Source organism: Polyodon spathula, chromosome 4, assembly GCF_017654505.1.
Source record: "Polyodon spathula isolate WHYD16114869_AA chromosome 4, ASM1765450v1, whole genome shotgun sequence".
Classification (NCBI taxonomy): domain Eukaryota; kingdom Metazoa; phylum Chordata; class Actinopteri; order Acipenseriformes; family Polyodontidae; genus Polyodon; species Polyodon spathula.
This window is the reverse complement of record NC_054537.1, coordinates 79,754,295-79,772,947: the sequence shown is the minus strand read 5'-3', so window position 1 is coordinate 79,772,947 and position 18,653 is coordinate 79,754,295. Positions and strand designations below refer to the sequence as shown.

The 18,653-nt window shown below is 37.7% G+C and overlaps 1 protein-coding gene across 1 annotated transcript in view; it reads right to left on the bottom strand.

Moving 5' to 3' along the window:
* The window catches only part of eif3eb (eukaryotic translation initiation factor 3, subunit E, b), a 48,212-nt gene extending 32,577 nt beyond the window's left edge, over positions 1–15,635 (bottom strand). The window contains exons 1-4 of the mRNA XM_041248660.1: positions 15,527–15,635; positions 14,091–14,208; positions 13,421–13,538; positions 2,006–2,048 (exon numbers count right to left, since the gene is read on the bottom strand). Coding sequence (XP_041104594.1) covers positions 2,006–2,048; positions 13,421–13,538; positions 14,091–14,208; positions 15,527–15,616 — 369 coding nt within the window. The 5' untranslated portion in view covers positions 15,617–15,635. The remainder of the gene's footprint in view (positions 1–2,005; positions 2,049–13,420; positions 13,539–14,090; positions 14,209–15,526) is intronic.
* Positions 15,636–18,653: the final 3,018 nt, after the last annotated feature.

Here is an 18,653-nt window from a genome sequence, read left to right as displayed (position 1 = left end):
ATTTTGTAAGGTACAATTACTTTAACTATAAAAGTCATGCACCGATTTGCTGATTTAATAAAATGCTATGATAAACTCATCATCCCAAGTATTATACTGCTTCAAGGTTGTTCTCCAGCCTGCAGGACGGTATTTCATAAACTGCCTTCAAATGGTGCAACGTAGGATTGAACAGTACATAATGTATGTATATGTATGTGTGTGTGTGTGTATATATATATATATTTATTAGTGCTGTGAAAAAGTATTCCCCCCCGTCTGATTTTCTCAATTTTTGCACATTTTTCACATTGAATTTGGTCAGATCTTTTTGTGGGAGTCGAAGAAAAAAATGACACCAAAGTGTGGTGCTTCTTTCATTTGTTTGGTGTACAACGTACTCAAACATGCAATCTTCAGGTGTGAAAAAGTTATTGCCCTCCTAGTTAACTCAAATCAATTAAAGGGATAGTTAGACTCAGCTGTTTGAATACTTTGGTTAACAATCAGGCCTGATTTGGGCCAGCCCTGCCCAATATAAATCTGACTAAATTTGCCCCTTACCATCAGCGTGAAGTTGTCAGCACACTGGTTCTAGAGGCACATCATGCCACAATCAAAAGAAATTCCTGAAAACCTCTGGAAAAACCAGTTGTTGATGCCTATTGGTCTGGAAAGAGTTACAAAGCTATTTCTAAGGCTTTGGGGCTCCACCAAACCACAGTCAGAGCCATACTGTCCAAACGGAGAAAGTTTGGGACAGTAGTGAATCTTCCCAGAAGTGGCTATTCTGCCAAAATCTCTCCAAGAGCAAGGCGTAAAATCGTCCAGGAAGTCACAAAGAACCCTAGAACAACATCCAGGGATCTGTGAGCCTCTCTCACCTTAGCAAGGTCAGTGTTCATGACTCCACCATCAGAAAGACACTGGGCAAAAATGGGATTCATGGCAGAGTAGCAAGGTGGAAACCACTGCTCACTAAGAACAACATTAATGCTCGTCTCAAGTTTGCCAAAAAACACCTGGATGATCCTCAAGGTTTCTGGAACAATGTTCTATGGACAGATGAGTCAAAAGTGGAACTTTTTGGCAAACATGAGCGCCATTATGTCTGGCAAAAACCAAACACTGCATTCCACAGTAAAACCCTCATATGGTCAAGAATGGTGGTGGTAGTGTCATGATTTGGGGATGCTCTACTGCATCAGGACCTGGACAACTTGCCATCATTGAAGGAACTATGAATTGTGCTCTGTATCAGTGAATTCTACAGGAGAATGTCAGGCCATTCGTCCGTAAGCTGAAGCTTAAGTGCAGTAGGGTCATGCAGACAATGATCCAAAACACACAAGCAAGTCTACATCAGAATGATCGAAGAACAAGAAATGTAAAGTTCTGGAATGGCCTAGTCAAAGTCCAGACCAAAACCCCATTGAGATGTTGTGGCAGGACCTGAAATGCGCAGTTTCTGCTTGAAACCAATGTCACTAAGTTTAAGCAGTTCTGCATGAAGGAGTGGGCCAAAATTCCTCCAAGGCGCTGTGAGAGACTGATCAATAACTACAGGAAGCGTTTGGTTGCAGTTATTGCTGCTAAAGGTGACGTAACCAGTTACTGAGTCTAAGTGGGCAATTACTTTTCACACGGGGGCATTGGGTGTTGCATAACTTTCTTTAATAAATAAATGGATGAAGTAAGTATCAATTTTGTGTTATTTGTTCACTCAGGATCCCTTTTATCCAATATTAGATTTTGGTTGAAGACCTGATAACATTCAGTGTCAAAAATATGCAAAAAAAGCAGAAAATCAGACAGGGGCAAATATTTTCACAGCACAAATATATATCCACAATGTAGGAGACCTGATGCAATACACAAAGTATATATTGTTACTAGAATTTGATAGTCATGCCAAATAGGTTTGCATTTTTCATAGATTTACAGTATATATACTAGACGAAATCCAATTCATACTGTAAATTACTATAATGAAATCTCTCAACGTTGTTTATACAGGTGTACTTACAGCATGCTTCTCAGCCAAGTAGTCAAACAGCATTCGTCCATCCCTTTAAAAAAAAAAACAAAAAAAAATATGATTATTTTTTTCTTGCAGGCATAAATATCTGTAAATAAAAGGAAATGCTATCTATTGAGACTTACAAGCTTGAATTAAGCAACATTATAGATTACCGCTAAATAGGCCTCATATGATCAGGAAACTGCAACACTATTTGACAGAATAATTACACTAAATTATCAGGATAATACAAAGGATACACTCGACACTAGTAACTAAATTACAATGGGCAGGATTTTCAAAAAGTCGTAAACGATAACTCAATTAACTCAGTGTTAATCAAGAAATCTGTATGTAGCATTGACTTTGGCATTTTCAAGCGGTCACTGTGCCTATTTCGTTATTAAATAAACTGTCCTAATGCGATTTCCAAAATGATGTTAATATTTTAACAATCAGTGCTTCTTGCGACAATATCCTTTGTTTGCGTGGGAATTTAAAAGCAAATCCGTGGTAATTGTCATCATTTATCAGAAGTTTAAACTGTCAGATTTGCACACTTCTTTTATTGCTCTGAACACACTCTTAAACTCAGGGGAGACGTTTACGAAGGACAGAGATGTTTTAAACTCCTGTAAGTGGTTTTGTTCGTGCACTGGGGTTGCAGCGTATCCAGATAACTTTTAATAAATCAAGAAAATCACACAGACTAATTTAATTTTAAGTTTTAATGAATCAGAGCCGTTTATTAAATGTTTATTAAATGCTCAAAAATGGATTGGGTGGTTGTAGGCCACAGCAAATCACAAGCAACAGGCAGTCTGGGTGATTCCAGTGCCTTTACAGGTTTAACATAATTAACACTTCAACACAGTAATACAAGTATGGTCATCACTTACCCAGGCTGCACATGCAAACCGCTAAACTGGCCACCGCTAAATCCTAAAACATCCAATATATCACCCTCCAAAGCTAAAACCTAATTCCTATACCTTACAGCAATGCATCAATATAAAAGAGATAAATTCAAAAGTGTTCTTACCTTCCACTATATGGAAATGTAGTTGTAGAATACAACATAAAAACAAGAGCTGTCTTTAGGCAGACTTCTGAATACGACCAAACAGCAACCAGCTTTTTCACAACTTGTATTTAGCAAGTCGAGTGATACTTGACTGGGGTTTTACCTCGGCTTTTAAAGTTTTTTCTACATTTAACACATCTGAAGACCCAGTTAAATTATGTGCTCTGTTTTGAAAGCTCTAATCTTTGTGTGAATATTATATTTCGGCAACTTCCTTTTTAAGAATTAATTGAACGTGAGCTCATGGTTTACTATCTTCCACCCCTCCTTTCTCTATCAAGTACAGATGTGTATATATGAGAGATATGTTTGTTTAATACATAACACCAGCTTGTACAAGTATGTATGTATGCATATATATATGTAGCCTCCATATTTTTGGCTCACAAACATCATCCCAATTAAAGTCGCTACCTTCCTGATAAGAACTGATACTGTAGACAACTTTCCTAATTTAAATGAAATGCTCGCTTCGGCTGCCAAGACTTCATTAATTTCTATAATATAATGAAGAGATCGGACATTACACTGTATACTCCCTTATTCTGTTACCAAATGTTACTTTGTTAGTTAATTTTATAGAAAGGCATTGGATTAAAAAATGCTGATGACCAGCCAGTCTTGCTTTGACTGCCAAAAAGCACTTTCTATGCCCTGCACCGCTCTGCTACAAGCAGGTAAAGGCGAGGTCACCAATTTAATTATATTTCTCTAGTAAGACTGCTGTATACTATAGTTATTGAATCGACACTCTAGAATACCTGTGTTTAGTTTACAGAATACTTTCCGATCAAGCTTACTTCTTTTCTAAATAAGAAACTTGACTCAATTCATTAAACTATAGGCTTGTTAACAATGAAAAATATAGCAGCATTAAGACTTCTGTTATTACTATTTTTATTATACTAAAGTTTCCATTTACTTCAAAACATTATTTCTCTTCAGAGTTTTTCACTCTGTTGTTTTTTAGATCAAAATAATTTAAAACCTAAGTGCTTAGTTGCAATAAAATCAAATAGGTATGTGGCAAAGTGTAAGCCTTGCACATGGAAATATGTAGTTTATTGCATGTTTTTGTGTTAATTGATAATATTTAAAATTGTTTAGTTGCTGTGGCGCTCCGCCGGGGACGATTACCCGTCTGCGTGGAGCAGCAGCTGAAAGCAATCAGCTGTTCCAGCAGGGGGGTGCGAGTGTCTCAGCGGAGCGTCAGTATAAAAGCATGGCGATCGGTGTGATCAGGGCTGCTGTAAGGCCTGCCGTTTTCACAGCACCTTTTGATTTATAGTTTGTTGTACTATGTTTTACTTTGCACTTTTTGTACAGCGTGAAGTACTAGTCCTCTGTGCCTTACCATCGCTGGTAACATCACATTACCACCTATATTTTACTTTCGTTTTCTTTTTGTTTGTGAATAAAACCTGCGCGCCTGTGCCGGTGTTTTCAACATCAACACCATGTCTGTCTCTGTATGCTTGAACAGCGGCTACCCACACACATGACCCGAATAAGACCCGGTCACAGTATAACATAGCTTTTTTTAGTTTTAAACATTGCTCTGTCTAGAAAGGGTTACTTTTTCTGTTAATTTGCAATACCTAGCCTCTGTATTTAGTTCCCTAAAAACCACAACTTAATTTTCAAGCTAACTAAACCAGATGCCTGCTTCTGCCAAGGTTAACACAGGCTTCCATGCGCAGTAGTCTTCATTAATTTAAAAGATAGGGGAAGACCAATTAAGTCTGACTAGCTTCCAAGAGTTTACATGCACTCTAATAACAAAGGCACACAGATAAGCTTTGTTTCTAACATTAACACTTGTTCAGTTTTCTGAGTTCAAATTGTTATTCTGCTCAGTTTGCTACAATAGTATTTCTACTAGTTGTATATTCTGTAAAACACAGTACAGTTATTACTAGAGGTGCAATAGGCACCCTAATTTCGTATTTGATTATTGTAGACATTTATCATCAATAAATCGATGCATTTGTTTTATTTTTCAAAACAATTTTTTTTTTTTTTTTTTTTAAACAGATCATCAAAACTTAAAAACACAGTTGTGCATAATAATTAAACAAAAAGGCACGACTTTCATTCAAATTAGAACACTTCCAAATATAAAAAATAAATAAATACAAAGGACTTATGTTTAAGTGAAGAATATGCATGCGTCCACATCAGATTAACATTGTAATAAAAAATACTATCACTAGAAGCAGCGCATTCACACAAGTCTTTAATGCAAACTGGCAATACGCGACTTAAAACTGGGTACTAATTCGATGCATTGATTACATTTTGGCGACTCGATGCATAGATTAATTGTTGCACCCCTAGTTATTACAATATTTTTACATTGTAAGTTAGTAGTATACACAGAAGACAAGAAATTAATTTTAATTAGGCACCTGCTTGGCAACAAATGCAACCTCGAATATTAAAACTTAGGACTGCTATACTTTGATATAAAACTAATATCTTATCCATTGATTATTATATTAACCCTTTAAGTAATGAGTTCTAAAATGCACTGCCGGTCCTACGGTAGTGAGTTTTTTGTTTTTTTTTTTTTTTTATGCATGCACTTGATTATTATGAGTACAGCGTACAAACAAGCTGAAAGCTATATGTTTGTATGTATGTAATGAATACTGACGAAATACAGACAAATCATTTTGACCATAAATAAAACAAATAAATGTTATTTAGTCATAGGGAAAGGTTTTTACTAAAAAATAACATGTAGGCAATAAACTAACAACGGGGTGGAACAACCACAACAACGTCCTTAACAAAAAAAAAAAAAAAAAAAAGGGTGGAGAGATATGAATAAATCATATCTAGGTAAACAGGTTGTAGTGGCGGAAGGAGTGAGAGTGTCTAATGCTTCAGCATATGAGATACTCCTTGAAGCATGGAGCAAAGCACAGAGCTTGGTGCCGCTTCTTCACTGTCACTTGATGTTGATGGTAAATATTCTTCGCTTATGTCTTCACTGACACACTCATCGACATCCAATTTATTGTATGTATTTGAATTTAAACCGGAATCTGAATTCAGTATTATTACTAATACTTTTCTCACTGAGCGATTTTCGCCAGTTTACAAACACATTCAATCAATCTCTCACAGAAGGTGCAAAAATTTAAACAGCATATGTGGAAATAAATTGGACCGGACGCATCTGACAAGCGCTGAATAAATGGACCGTTAAGGGTTAAAGTTGCAGAACGTATCAGTACGTTTGTACTCTCTGGTGACCATAGAGCAGCAAACATACCGGTACTTTCGCACTACTCAAAGGGTTAAGTTTCTTATTTTAAGATCTCGTTTTTTTATTTATTTAAATACTTTTTTTCTTACTATAGTAGAACCACAAACCTATTTTAGTTCAGTTGTTATTCATAGAGTTTGCCATTCTGTTCTCGCTGGATTGGAATCTTTGAGGTTCTGAGTAATTAAAAAAAAAAAAAAAAAAAAAAAGATTTTGCCTGATATGGGAGGTTTGGAACTTTCAGCAGGTCAGCCTGACCTTATACATTCACTAGTAATATTTTTCTATACTAGAATAAACACGAATCTAGAATCCTACAATATTCTCACAGACTAAGACAGAGTACATTATAACACTTTCTGAATAATGTGTTTTAACAATTCGTTTAATATTTCTCCTGACATTACAATTTTCCCTTTCCAGTCCAATGTCGGGCCCTGTCCAACATCATCAAAAAGACGTAAAGCACAGGTCTCTAGTCACTTTTTCTCGGGGGGGCGGGGGGGGGGGGGGGGGGGGGGAGCCAAAGAAAGCCTTTCAGTGGCTGAACAAAACCGAAAAAAAAGGTTGTATCTCATAGCCCCATGCATTACAGAGATAACAAAGGAGGTAGCTGCTTCTGCATCCAGAGCTCAAAGAACATCAGACATTTGCAGAGCTTTTTGAGATGTTATAGTAATAAAATAATGACTTGGATCGCATTATTGAGGAGTTTGGTGATAACATGAGTGATCAGGAGAGGATCAGTATGCACGTCTATAAAGAGGTATGTGAAAAATACAACAAACAAGAGTGGGGCTTGGGTGTAGATAGAGTAATGAGTGTTTTTTTGCGATTCAATGCCTTTTGAACATGTTTTACTCTGAAAAAATAATTTTTTTAAACAGCGCATGTAAAACAAATTGGACCTGACGCACACTGAATAAATGGACTACAAAGGGTTAAAAGCCTGATACCTGCAAAAACTGAAATCTCTACATTCTCATTCCCATCGTCGGTGGGAAAACTTCAAATAAATTAAGCTGTTTCTATCAAAGAGCCATCCACCTCTGCCACATACACCTTTCACTCAAAAAAGGTGCTTGCACTTTGCACAAGGGAAGACGGGTTTTAGGGTCACTAGTGACAATCTGCACTTGGAAAAAGTACTGACTACCTCAAAATATTTTTGCCTTTTCTATATGGTTATGAATTAGATTTATTCACTTATTTTAACCATTTGTAACCTAAACATATTTCATAATGTTGTAAGTCTCCCCCCACGCCATGTACAATGTACACTTTCATAACCTTCACTCTTTCGTATACATATAAAATGTTTTTATACTACTACAAGTGTTTGGTGGCTACTTCTAATCATTTTGAATTTATTTATCATGGAGGGGAGCAGAGTAATGAGAAAAGGCATGATCAGAGCAATTCACAGAACAAATAATTATAAGCAAAATTGTATTCGGTTAGGGAGTTCTATCAATTTAAATTTAAATATTTAATGAAGTGTTTCATACATGGTACAATGTATAATAACTACAAACACTTTATATATAGCTTACAATCATATATACTAAGGTAGATGTAATCATAAGAAAATAAATTCCAAATACACAAAGATGGCTTACGGTATTTTTTTTTCTTCTTTAACCAAAAAAACACTGCAAAATGCACGTGAAAAGATTTGTATATAGTATGCTGTGGCAAAACATCCCCCCAAAAGAGGATAAATAACTAGTTTTTTTTTTTTTTTTTTAAATCCGTGCCATCAGATTTTTGTGGTGTTCTAAATAAATGTACATTCTGCATGACAAATTATCCACAATTTTAAATTATGTTTACAAATTATACACAACATAGATATTCCCATTATTTTTTAATTCCATGTGGCTGCTGCTCGCTGGTGGGAGGGCCACCTCCCTGTACGCTAGTACTACTACTACTAGTTTCCATAACAGCGAATTATGCTTCCATGCATTTTGTTTAAGGAGTTTCCCTTATCTAGTCATTGGGACAGGAAGTGATGTAGCTGACTTGCGACAATTAAGCTTTTTAACAAGAAACTAGTTCACTGTCGACCTCATTGACTCAATTTCAAAGCATTAACGGATTGATTTAATTAACACATTTCATTAGAAAAACATTTGCGACTAAATGTCTTGTACTGTTAAGAGCAGGAGGAAAGCAAGTGTTTCGAGATATTAAAAAAATGCAATTAAGATTTGTATCGCAAAGCATATTGATTGTTTGACCAGCATTCATGTGGACAAGATGCTATGAACTTAAAGAAACACTTATTACCAGTACTTGAAATGTGTCTAAAAGGCAGTTTGTCTTTGCACATTGATTTATAAAATCTTCCAGACATGAAATTGGAAATAAGTACCAACTGTTCAACATGTGACAGTAGTGCTGCCTCTCGAGTTACAATTGATGAATATATTTTGGTTAGTAACCATGCTCGCCACATGGCGATTTCTTTCAAATGTGGCTGGCTCCTAATGAAAAGGAAGAATTCTCTACTAGCAAAATTCAGTAGGAGGAAATAAGTTTAGTTTACTTGTGGTATGTTCAAAGTATTTTTATAAACCTGATTTACTACATATCATTTACTACATTCTGACAGAAGTTTCTATTTCCAGCTATATCAATCCCCCCCATTTATAAATAAAAAAAAACAAAAAAACATTTTAAAATAAACTGCTGTTTCACTTTTATATTGCCTCCTAACTGCCTGCGTCAAACTAGAGAGGGATCAAGGTGCAATATTCTGCAGACTCAAAGATCTTTTTTTAATAATTAAATAAACAACATTCTTATTTCACTTACACCACGGGTGGGGGGCGCGGTGGAGGAGACAGGACAACAAATTTACCAATTGCGATCTTATAAAAAGGAACATCAGTTAATTGAATAATCCAACAGGAATATTTCAGTTTTGTTTAAAAAGTGATCTCTCAAGAAGATGAGAAAATGCCAAGTTGTTTTTTTGTCCTTCACCTGTTGCAAGTGTACATTTTTCCTAAACAGTACATGTGCCTTAGTAACCAAGTCACAAAATTGTTAATATTAAGAATGTAGATATAGTAGTTCAAAGAGTTCCCTAAGTAAAACCAGACTCACTTGCAAGTATCCAAATTAAAATGTACCAAACTCTAACTCAATACTGCAATAGCATACACCTGAATAGAAATAATACTTTATATTTTTAATAATGTGATACTTTCTGTCTTTTTAATAATGTTCTTTACAGAACACCATCAACCGTGAAGCTATATTGGATATAGTTTACTCTGTCAGCAACACACATTAACACTGACTGAATTTAGGTCTAAAAATCTGTATGATTTTGATTGCATCGTAAGCAATATTGAAGACATTTCTACACTGAAATAATGAAGTCTGTGTGTGTATGTATACCAGGAGAGGAATGAGTTCCATGTGACATTCCTGGATTTGGCTAATGCATATGGTTCAGTGCCACATGAACTTCTTTGGGCAGCATTTGATTTTTTCAGCGTATCGATGACAATAACAAATTTAGTGAAAGCCTGCTTTGGAGATGTGCAATTTAGTTTTTAAACTTCAGAATTCAGTACTACATGGCAATGTCTAGAAGTTGGAATATTGTCAGGATGTACCATTTCTCCAATGGCTTTTACCGTTGCAATGGAAGTAATTATTAGGGCATCAAAACAGGTAGTGGGAGCAGAGCGCTTGGCTTCTGGAATGTGACCACCACCAATTTGAGCATACATGGACATGACAACAATGACTACAACCGTATCCTACACTAATCGGTTATTGGGCAAATTGACCAATAACATTGAATGGGCATAAATGCAATTCAAGCCCACTAAATCAAGGAGCATCTCTATAATTAAAGGTAAAGTAGTAGATAAAAGGTTCTACATTAATGGTGAGGGAATACCAACAGTGTCCGAGAAGCCAGTGAAAAGTATAGGGAGATGGTACGACAGTGATCTAAAGGACACAGTTTTTTGTGGGAGAAGTTAGACAACAAGCAGTGGAAGGGTTGAAAAGCATAGACAGCAGCGCTTTACCAGGCAAACAGACACTGGTGCTTTCAGTTTGGTCTACTGCCAAGACTGCTGTGGCCACTGACTGTGTACGAAGTTGAGAAGCTGGAAGCTTTAATCAGTTCATACGTCAGGAAATGGTTGGGAGTTCCACGCTGCCTCAGCAGAGTGGGACTTTATGGTAAAGGAATACTGCAGCTACTAATCTCTGCTCTAACCGAGGAGTTTAAATGCGCCAAAGTCCGACTGGAAATTACATTAGTAGATTCACACGACAAATGCGTAAGGGAGGCAGCACCTGTGTTGCAAACTGGAAGGAAATGGACGGCAAAGCAAGCTGTGGAAGATGCTAAGGCTGTCCTTCGAATCAGAGATATTATGGGACAAGTTCAGCATGGAAAAGGAGGTTTTGGGCTCAGTTCAGCTCCTCCTACATGGCATAAAGCAACCCCAGCTCAATGGAGGAAGCTGGTAGTCAATGAGGTGCAAAAGCAGGAGGAGAGGATCGGGTGTGTAAAGGCCATTTCCCAGGCCAAGCAGGGAAAATGGATGAGATGGAAGAGTGTGGAACAACGCAAGATCGGCTGGCAAGACCTGTGGACAACGGAACAGAGCAGGATCAGTTTCCTCATCAGATCAGCATATGATGTTCTCCCATCACCACAGAACCTAAACCTCTGGGTGGGTGAGAATCCCTCATGTCCTTTGTGTTCATCACCCGCAACATTAAGGCACATTTTGACAGGATGTAAGGTGGGTCTTAGCCAAGGACGGTTTACTTGGCGTCATGACCAGGTGCTGAGATGTTTGGCCTTAGCATTGGAAGACAAGCGTAACCTGACCAATAAGTTGCCACCAGTTCCATCAAGGCATTACACACAAACGACAATATTATTCCGTCCAGGAGATCAACCACCAAGAAAAGGTGTAAAAATCAAGCCTCGCCCAGGACAACTGAAAGCTGCTAGAGACTGGAAGATGCTGGCAGATGTTGGTCAACGGCTTATTTTTCCACCCGAGATTGCCACCACTGACCTTCGACCAGACATTGTCTTGTGGTCTAGATCAGCACGCCTTGTTCATCTGGTAGAGTTAACAGTGCCATGGGAAGATGCTGTGGATGAGGTGTATGAGAGGAAGAAACTTCGGTATGCTCAACTAGCTGCTGAAGCTGAACAGTGAGGATGGAGAGTCCGAGTTTACCCAGTGGAGGTGGGTTGTCGAGGATTTGTGGCATACTCTACAACCCGGAGCCCTCTTGAGGTGTTGTAGGCTAGACAACAAAACACAGAGGATGAAAGGTGTCCACCTGAAGACCCCAGAGATGTACCCTGCTTAGCTCAATCCAGACGGTTGTCATGCTGATGTGCTGGGGAGACCGCACTGGGTTGATCCCCGGAGCTAGCACCGCAGCCGTTGTGTGCACTAATGCGGTGGGGAGGCAAAATGAGCTGATCCCTGGAGCCAGCATTACACTTCAGCAATCAACACCACACAGAAGGATATCTACATGATCAGATGAAAAACAACGCAAATGGATGGAGATGCACAAGGATCACATTAGTTTACTGCAAAACTACGTCTTAGTTGGTGCTTATCTTGGCGAGAACAGAGTTCAAATCAGCATGAAGTTCAACTCTCATGTAATGGAAATCATTTTTTTATGTCTATCTGTAACGAAGAAAAATAATTAATAAGCTGACAACCCTATTTAAGTGTAATATTGTAAGTGTATATTCCCACTTTACTGTACAGCTGTAAAACATTTTTATACAGTTAACTTCATTGTCAGGCTTTGGTTTTAAGGCTTGTCCATTTGCCCAGGACAGTCAAGTTCAAAACAGACAAGTGGTTCCAACGTACTCAGTCAGCAGGACAAGTGCTTCATAAATATATTTTAACAATTTTATGAAATATTCTGCAAGAAAGCTGACACTACCTGCATTAGTGTGTGCCGGTATCTGTGGAGTTGTACAGTAGCTAAATATCATAAAGAAGCTGGGAACCAGTGAATGCTGCAATATACACAGCAACATACCTCTTGCGCCTTACCAATCCAATTATTATTTTGGTGACAACATACAGCACAAACCCAGCTAATCTAGGGATGCACCAATCAATAAATCGAATACCAAGCAAACAGTGGACCCACTTGAAGATAGCTACTAAATCACATATGCAGAAAAGACACTGATCCTCACACGTCATTGGTACTGTGAAAGTCACAAAGCCCTGTTTTACTGCAATGTATATCGCCTGACGCCCAGGACAACAAGTTTTACCATTATACTTTGCCCGTCAGACAAGTACTTTTTTCTTCTTTTGTTACAATGTTCTGTTGTTAAAAAAGACTGTAGATTTCTAGAGTCACGCAAGGTCCTGAAAACTCTAAACTGTGGAGGTCTTACACATGCAAATGAAAAAAAGTGCAATTTAAACTTGTTTTTACTGAAAAATAAACAGTAACATGTAATCACAAAAGCCATCTGTGTTACATGCTCTCAAATCAGGACTTCACTAAATACTGAGCGTGGGAGCTGAAGCATGCCGTTTCTCATATTACAAATGGACACAATTAAAAGGTGTGGTCACCAATTCCCCACACATTTTCAGCCAGTCTTGTGTTGCAGGCCTATTTTTCTTCTTGTTGATCTTGTCTTGCTGTGAGTAGTGCCGAAATAAAGCTTGTTCATTGCACTAATGGAGTACTTTGTTAGCCACTACAAGCAGACCACTGCTACTGTAGTCTAGCACATGCTTAAACCATGCAAAAATTCGGCAGAATGCACTATTTTAATCCCTTTTTTCAAATACTTTACCCTTACCAAACACCCTTGGCGGTACGGGTCTCGGTGAGATAGGTGCCCCCTACTACTGTGCTTTGTGGGACAGCAAGGGGACAAGTAGATTTTTTTTTAAAAAATTTTAAAGCATTTTGTACCTTTTTCAGAAAATTGCACAACCCTGCTGCATATGCCGTGTAAAAGAAGGGGCAGACCCCACATGCACCCATGAAAGACAGTGAGGGCTACCTGGTGGACTGCATCTGTCTTGTAGTTTCTGGATCTTCAAACATCTTCACAATGGGTTCTGTTTCTGACTGCAGCTGCTTCAGCTGTGCCACAACTGTAGTTCTCTTTTCTCTCAATGCTACAATAGAGAAACACATGTTTAATATTCTGAGCAACAAATACAGGCTTTTATTGTAAATACTACTATTTTGAATACTGTGGAATATATACACTATTCACTATGAACCAATTAATTTTAGTGAACAATGCAATAATCCACATTATAATGTATATAATATTTATATTTAACAGTACTGTTTTCTTAATTTAGTGTTAAATATGAGGACGTGTACAGCATATTAAACCCACAGCTCGGAACAATAATTTAAACGGCTAGTTTTAAACTATAATACCTTTGCATCAAAACAGGCCCCTATATTTTGTACATTAGTACAAAAGAATGACATGCTTGGTAAAAATATCTTACAACAGAAAATTAAACAAATTCCAATTCAAGTATACATAGCTTTTTGGTCTTGATCAAAAGAGTTTATAGTGTGACATTTGTTTTATTAATTATGGACATGTTTTATGGTCTTCTGAATGTATTTAAACTGCAAAACATGCGAGGTATTCTAAAATGTAAATGCATGTCCTATAGTCTGGGATTGGATAACCATAAACTGCTCACTGTGAGGGATTTCCTTGTCTGCGTACAAGTTTTTGTACACATCCATGGCAAAGTCCACCATGTTGGTGTCACTGAGAAGATCCAACTTTCCTTGCAGGAGTTCCTTTTCATTGTAGATCTGCAACAAAACATTGTTTTAGTAAGGCAAAAAAGAAATATATCCATATATAGACTTTAGTAGCCCAACAAATTAAATGCCATAATCTTTCATTCTGATATACCAATGTGGAATGTTCATGCCAAATGCCATCTGTACTTGATAAAACCATGACTGCTGTAAGTGTACGCATAATTGCCATCACATTTGTCAACTGTTGTCAATGCATGCTACTACTGATTAGCATTTGAATATTTATTTTTGTTACAGTTATGCAATATGTCTGCAAACTTAAGATAGTTAAACTCAAACCTACTTTAAGACAATATGACAGTTACACTGCTGCAGAGCAAATAGTGCACCCCACATACAATGCACTGTTAAATTGTCCTGTACTGTCCACATATTAAGATGACTCATTGTGTTAACTAAACTAATGTTAGTCTTGTGTCCATCTGCTCTTTTCAGACACACAAAACACAGGGCTTGCGTCATACAAATAATATGCGTCAATGCGGTCTTTTGGTTGAGGAAATATTTACGTACAATTTCTTCCATCATCACACAGCCACAATTCAAAGCGTATTCATGTCTTAATTGGCACCACAAGCAGTCTCGCTATTTCTCTCAACAAGTGCAGTATTTTTTGGTCAAAGAATAAGGAATACAAACACACTCCCTTTGTAGTTTGCAAATGCACCATGATTTAGTAAAACGATTTACACCCCAGCCTGTGTTACTGTAACTGTGGAACCAGAAGTACCAATCAAACACTGCTAAAAACGCCGTGTCCGAATCATGTTTCTGAATGTTGCTGTTACAGGTACTGATGAAACTGTATAGTTCAATGCACATACAAATTGGATAACATTAAAGCGTACGCCTGTTCATATTATGTCTTCTCGGACAAGACTCTACATTACTATTGTTGCAATATAAATAATAGTTACAAGTGTAGCCTTATTTTTTTTTTTTCACTTGCCAAGTAATTTAAGTAAAATTGTTAAGAAAGACCAAGCAAGATAGGCCTCTGTGTGATGAGAACAGCAAAACACAAACAAGTCTGAATACGGAAACAAAAGTAACCGACTGCGAGATGCCTTACGTACTTTCTAGTTGCACTGTGTTTGACATTGTTTTATCAATGTAAGTAACTTTCTTACACCACACATGCCATAATCACTAAATATACACAGTTGGATGAGGCCTAGATACAGACCGCTTTCACACTGAGCTGCAGACCCGACACGTGCTTGTTAAACTGTGTCTATGGCTGCCTAAAACCTCACAGAAAAAAAATAAAAACCAATACTTCTGATATTTACACAACGTGTCTTACCTCTTTGACAGACAGGAACTCTAGCAAAGGGAATACCAAGTGCCGATCCAAGAAATGCGCTATCTTCGTGGTCAGGTCGTACTCGGCCATCTTCACAGGAAAGGAAAGGATTCAAACACCAGACAACTTTATTAACAATGTATTGCTTCAGGAAGCAGGCTGCTGAATATGGACACCAGTGTTGCCAGATCAGAGATTTTTGTTCCTTAGAGATTTCAGGAGGCAAGAGTTTAACAAAGATTTTTAAAAGGTAAATAAGGATTGTAAAGGGATTTTTTTAAGATTTAGAAATCCTCAAGTTCATGATAAGTTCAAACCCTACAAACATGGTTGTTGTGATGTTAAATATCACGTGCCAATTTCAGAAAACGCTTCAACCAGGAGAAAATATACAATCTTGGGAAGCGCGGGAAACTGTACTCACAAGACATGTTTTATTAAACTTTTTTTTTTTTTTTTAATGCGCTAAAACTCGTGCATATAAAAAAGCTCTACAACTATGATGGAAACGGGCGAGATTTGGTTAAATTCATGCGAGCAAAAAGGAGGCGTTTATACGGGACGTGGCGCTCGACAAAAGCAATTGTTTTAAATGAAGGCGGAGAAAATCTGAAATCAGAACCACGAGCTCTTCTCCCATTTTATTGATTTATTTATTTTTATTTCTTCCTCGCAAAGGAGCCTCCTACTTTCCCCTGATTGGCTGCTGATAGTTTACGTCACGGCGCAGCGAAAATGGAAAATATTTTATCTCCTGCGCGCATGCCGCCTCCTTGCGTGTCGCTCTGCAGTCGCCTCAGACCACGGTTCACACCGGACGCGGCAGGGGAAAGTCTGTGACCGGGCTATTGTTAAGTTACGGCTTCATGTACAAGCAACAAACAGTAAATGCCAGCGGGAAGGGAAAACTGTTTTTATAGAGAAGACGCAAATCTTACTTGAAATATAAATATATATATATATTTTTATAACACCTAATTTTAACCTCACTAAACACCTTCGTACACCTGGCGCCGTCGCCGCCGCCCCGCCCCCGGCCACACACACACTCTCACAATATCCAAAAACAATTGTGTTGTTTAAAAAAAAAAAAAAACATGTTGCTTTGAAAAATTTAGATATTTTATTTCTTTGTGAGTTTTGTCTGGTTTGCTGAGTATAGGCAAAGACAGTGCGAGTTAAAGGTATTATTGTTGAGCATTATACACATGATTAAAAAAATGCAACTACTGTCACCCAATTATATCATACTTTTTTGGGGGGTGGGGATCTGTAAACGCAACAACAATCAGTGGTACTGTGCACCTGACAACACAATACCTGGAACAATGAACAGCAAACAAAAAAAGATAATTGCGATCGCCCTGCTCTACCGGAGAAAGAAAAACATGTAAGATCGCTGTGGGTCCATGACATTCTCAAGAAAAGAAAAAGGTATGGTGAATATCATGTGCTGATACAAGAGTTCCAGTTTGATGATGGCAGATTTCAAACCTACATAATGTTGTACTATACAAAACTGGAAAATCAGAAATCAGAACCACAAGATTGTTTTTTTTTACCTCGCAAAGGAATGTCCTACTTTCCCCTGATTGTTTTTTTTTGTAGTTTACGTCGGCATGACGAAAGTTGAAAATATTTTATCTCCTGCACGCCGCCTTCATTGAAAACAATTTTGCCGCGCCACATCCAGTGTGAACGCCCCTTAAGTAGGTTTAAAATGTGCCATCATCAGACCGGAACTCTTGTATCAGCACATGATATTTGCCGTACCTTTTTCTTAAAAACTGTCTTTCCCCTGCAACGTTCGGTGTGGTCTGCGTTGACGTGCAAGGAGGCGACATGTGCACTGCATCCGGTGTGAACACCCCTTTATCGTTTTGAACTCGTGGTATAGTAACGAGAGCTTTCGTGCAAGTTATTTTCAAACAAAATGTGTTAATTAAATCAATCTGTTAATGTTTTGAAATTGAGTCAATGAGGTTGTTAATGAATGCATTTCTCCTTAAAACTCTTAATTAGAAAACGATTCAGTACCGTCATCCAATCAGCTTCAAGTTCTAGCGGGCTCTAGTAAAGGTAGATGCCCACCAGAACGTCGGAGCCACCAACTGTGAATCAAATTCAAAACCAATCCGTGTGTATACCGGCTTTTTTGAATTACATTCCTGCTTACAGCTAAACTGACAACATGACAAACTACCTAAACGCTATGTACATTTTGATTTATCGTGTCAATACCAGAGTGGGTACATTTACCATCCTCACCTACAACACCCACTCCAGCTAACTTTTTACTGCTGTTGAAAATCTGCTACAAATAATAATACAGAAAGGCATATAAACGTATCGGAGAATGAGCTTGAAAACCTAGAGCTGCAAAGAAATTAATTAAGAACAAGACAACAAATCAAATGGTCAGTAAGAATTGGTAAGCTGAAAAGTATTTTGATACTGAATTTGAAACTGATGCTGGTCTGGAGACAAGAGAAATCATGTCTGTAATGTAACAGGGCACCGTAATGAAAGCTATTGGACAGCAAATGTTCAGCAAAAACACAATTGGCTAAAAAAACTATCCTCTGCTGGATCCTCCAAACAAGATTCAAAACCAACCAATCAAGCAGTCAAGCTGTTACTACCGCACTAGACAATCCACTCCCTGTCAGCTCAAATGACTCTCCAATAACGCAGTTATCAAACTCTTTCGTACACAGACTGTTCAGTAATTGCTGCATTCATTTCTCAGGCAATGTCCAGATTATAAATAGGGGTTAAAACTGTAACAAGGTAATAAAAAATAAAAAAATTTTACTAATTAAAAACCTCACAAGGTTGGCGTTCATCTTCTCTTTCAGGGAACTGGGGTTACAGCCGTATTATATATTATATATTGTTCCCTTTCAATTCAAAGATGACCGCCAAATTAAATACTTTTGGGAAAGTATATCAGAGCTCATGAGGGAAAATGAGCGGACAGCATCTGAAAGACATCTTTCTACCACCATCTAGTGTTGGTGTTGTAAGCGTGCAACCTCAAGGACCCTAGTTCCTATTAAAGGCATAGAGGGATCTACAACATTAAGTCGGTAGAACCTGGTAAACGTATGTGGGGTAGTCTAGCTAG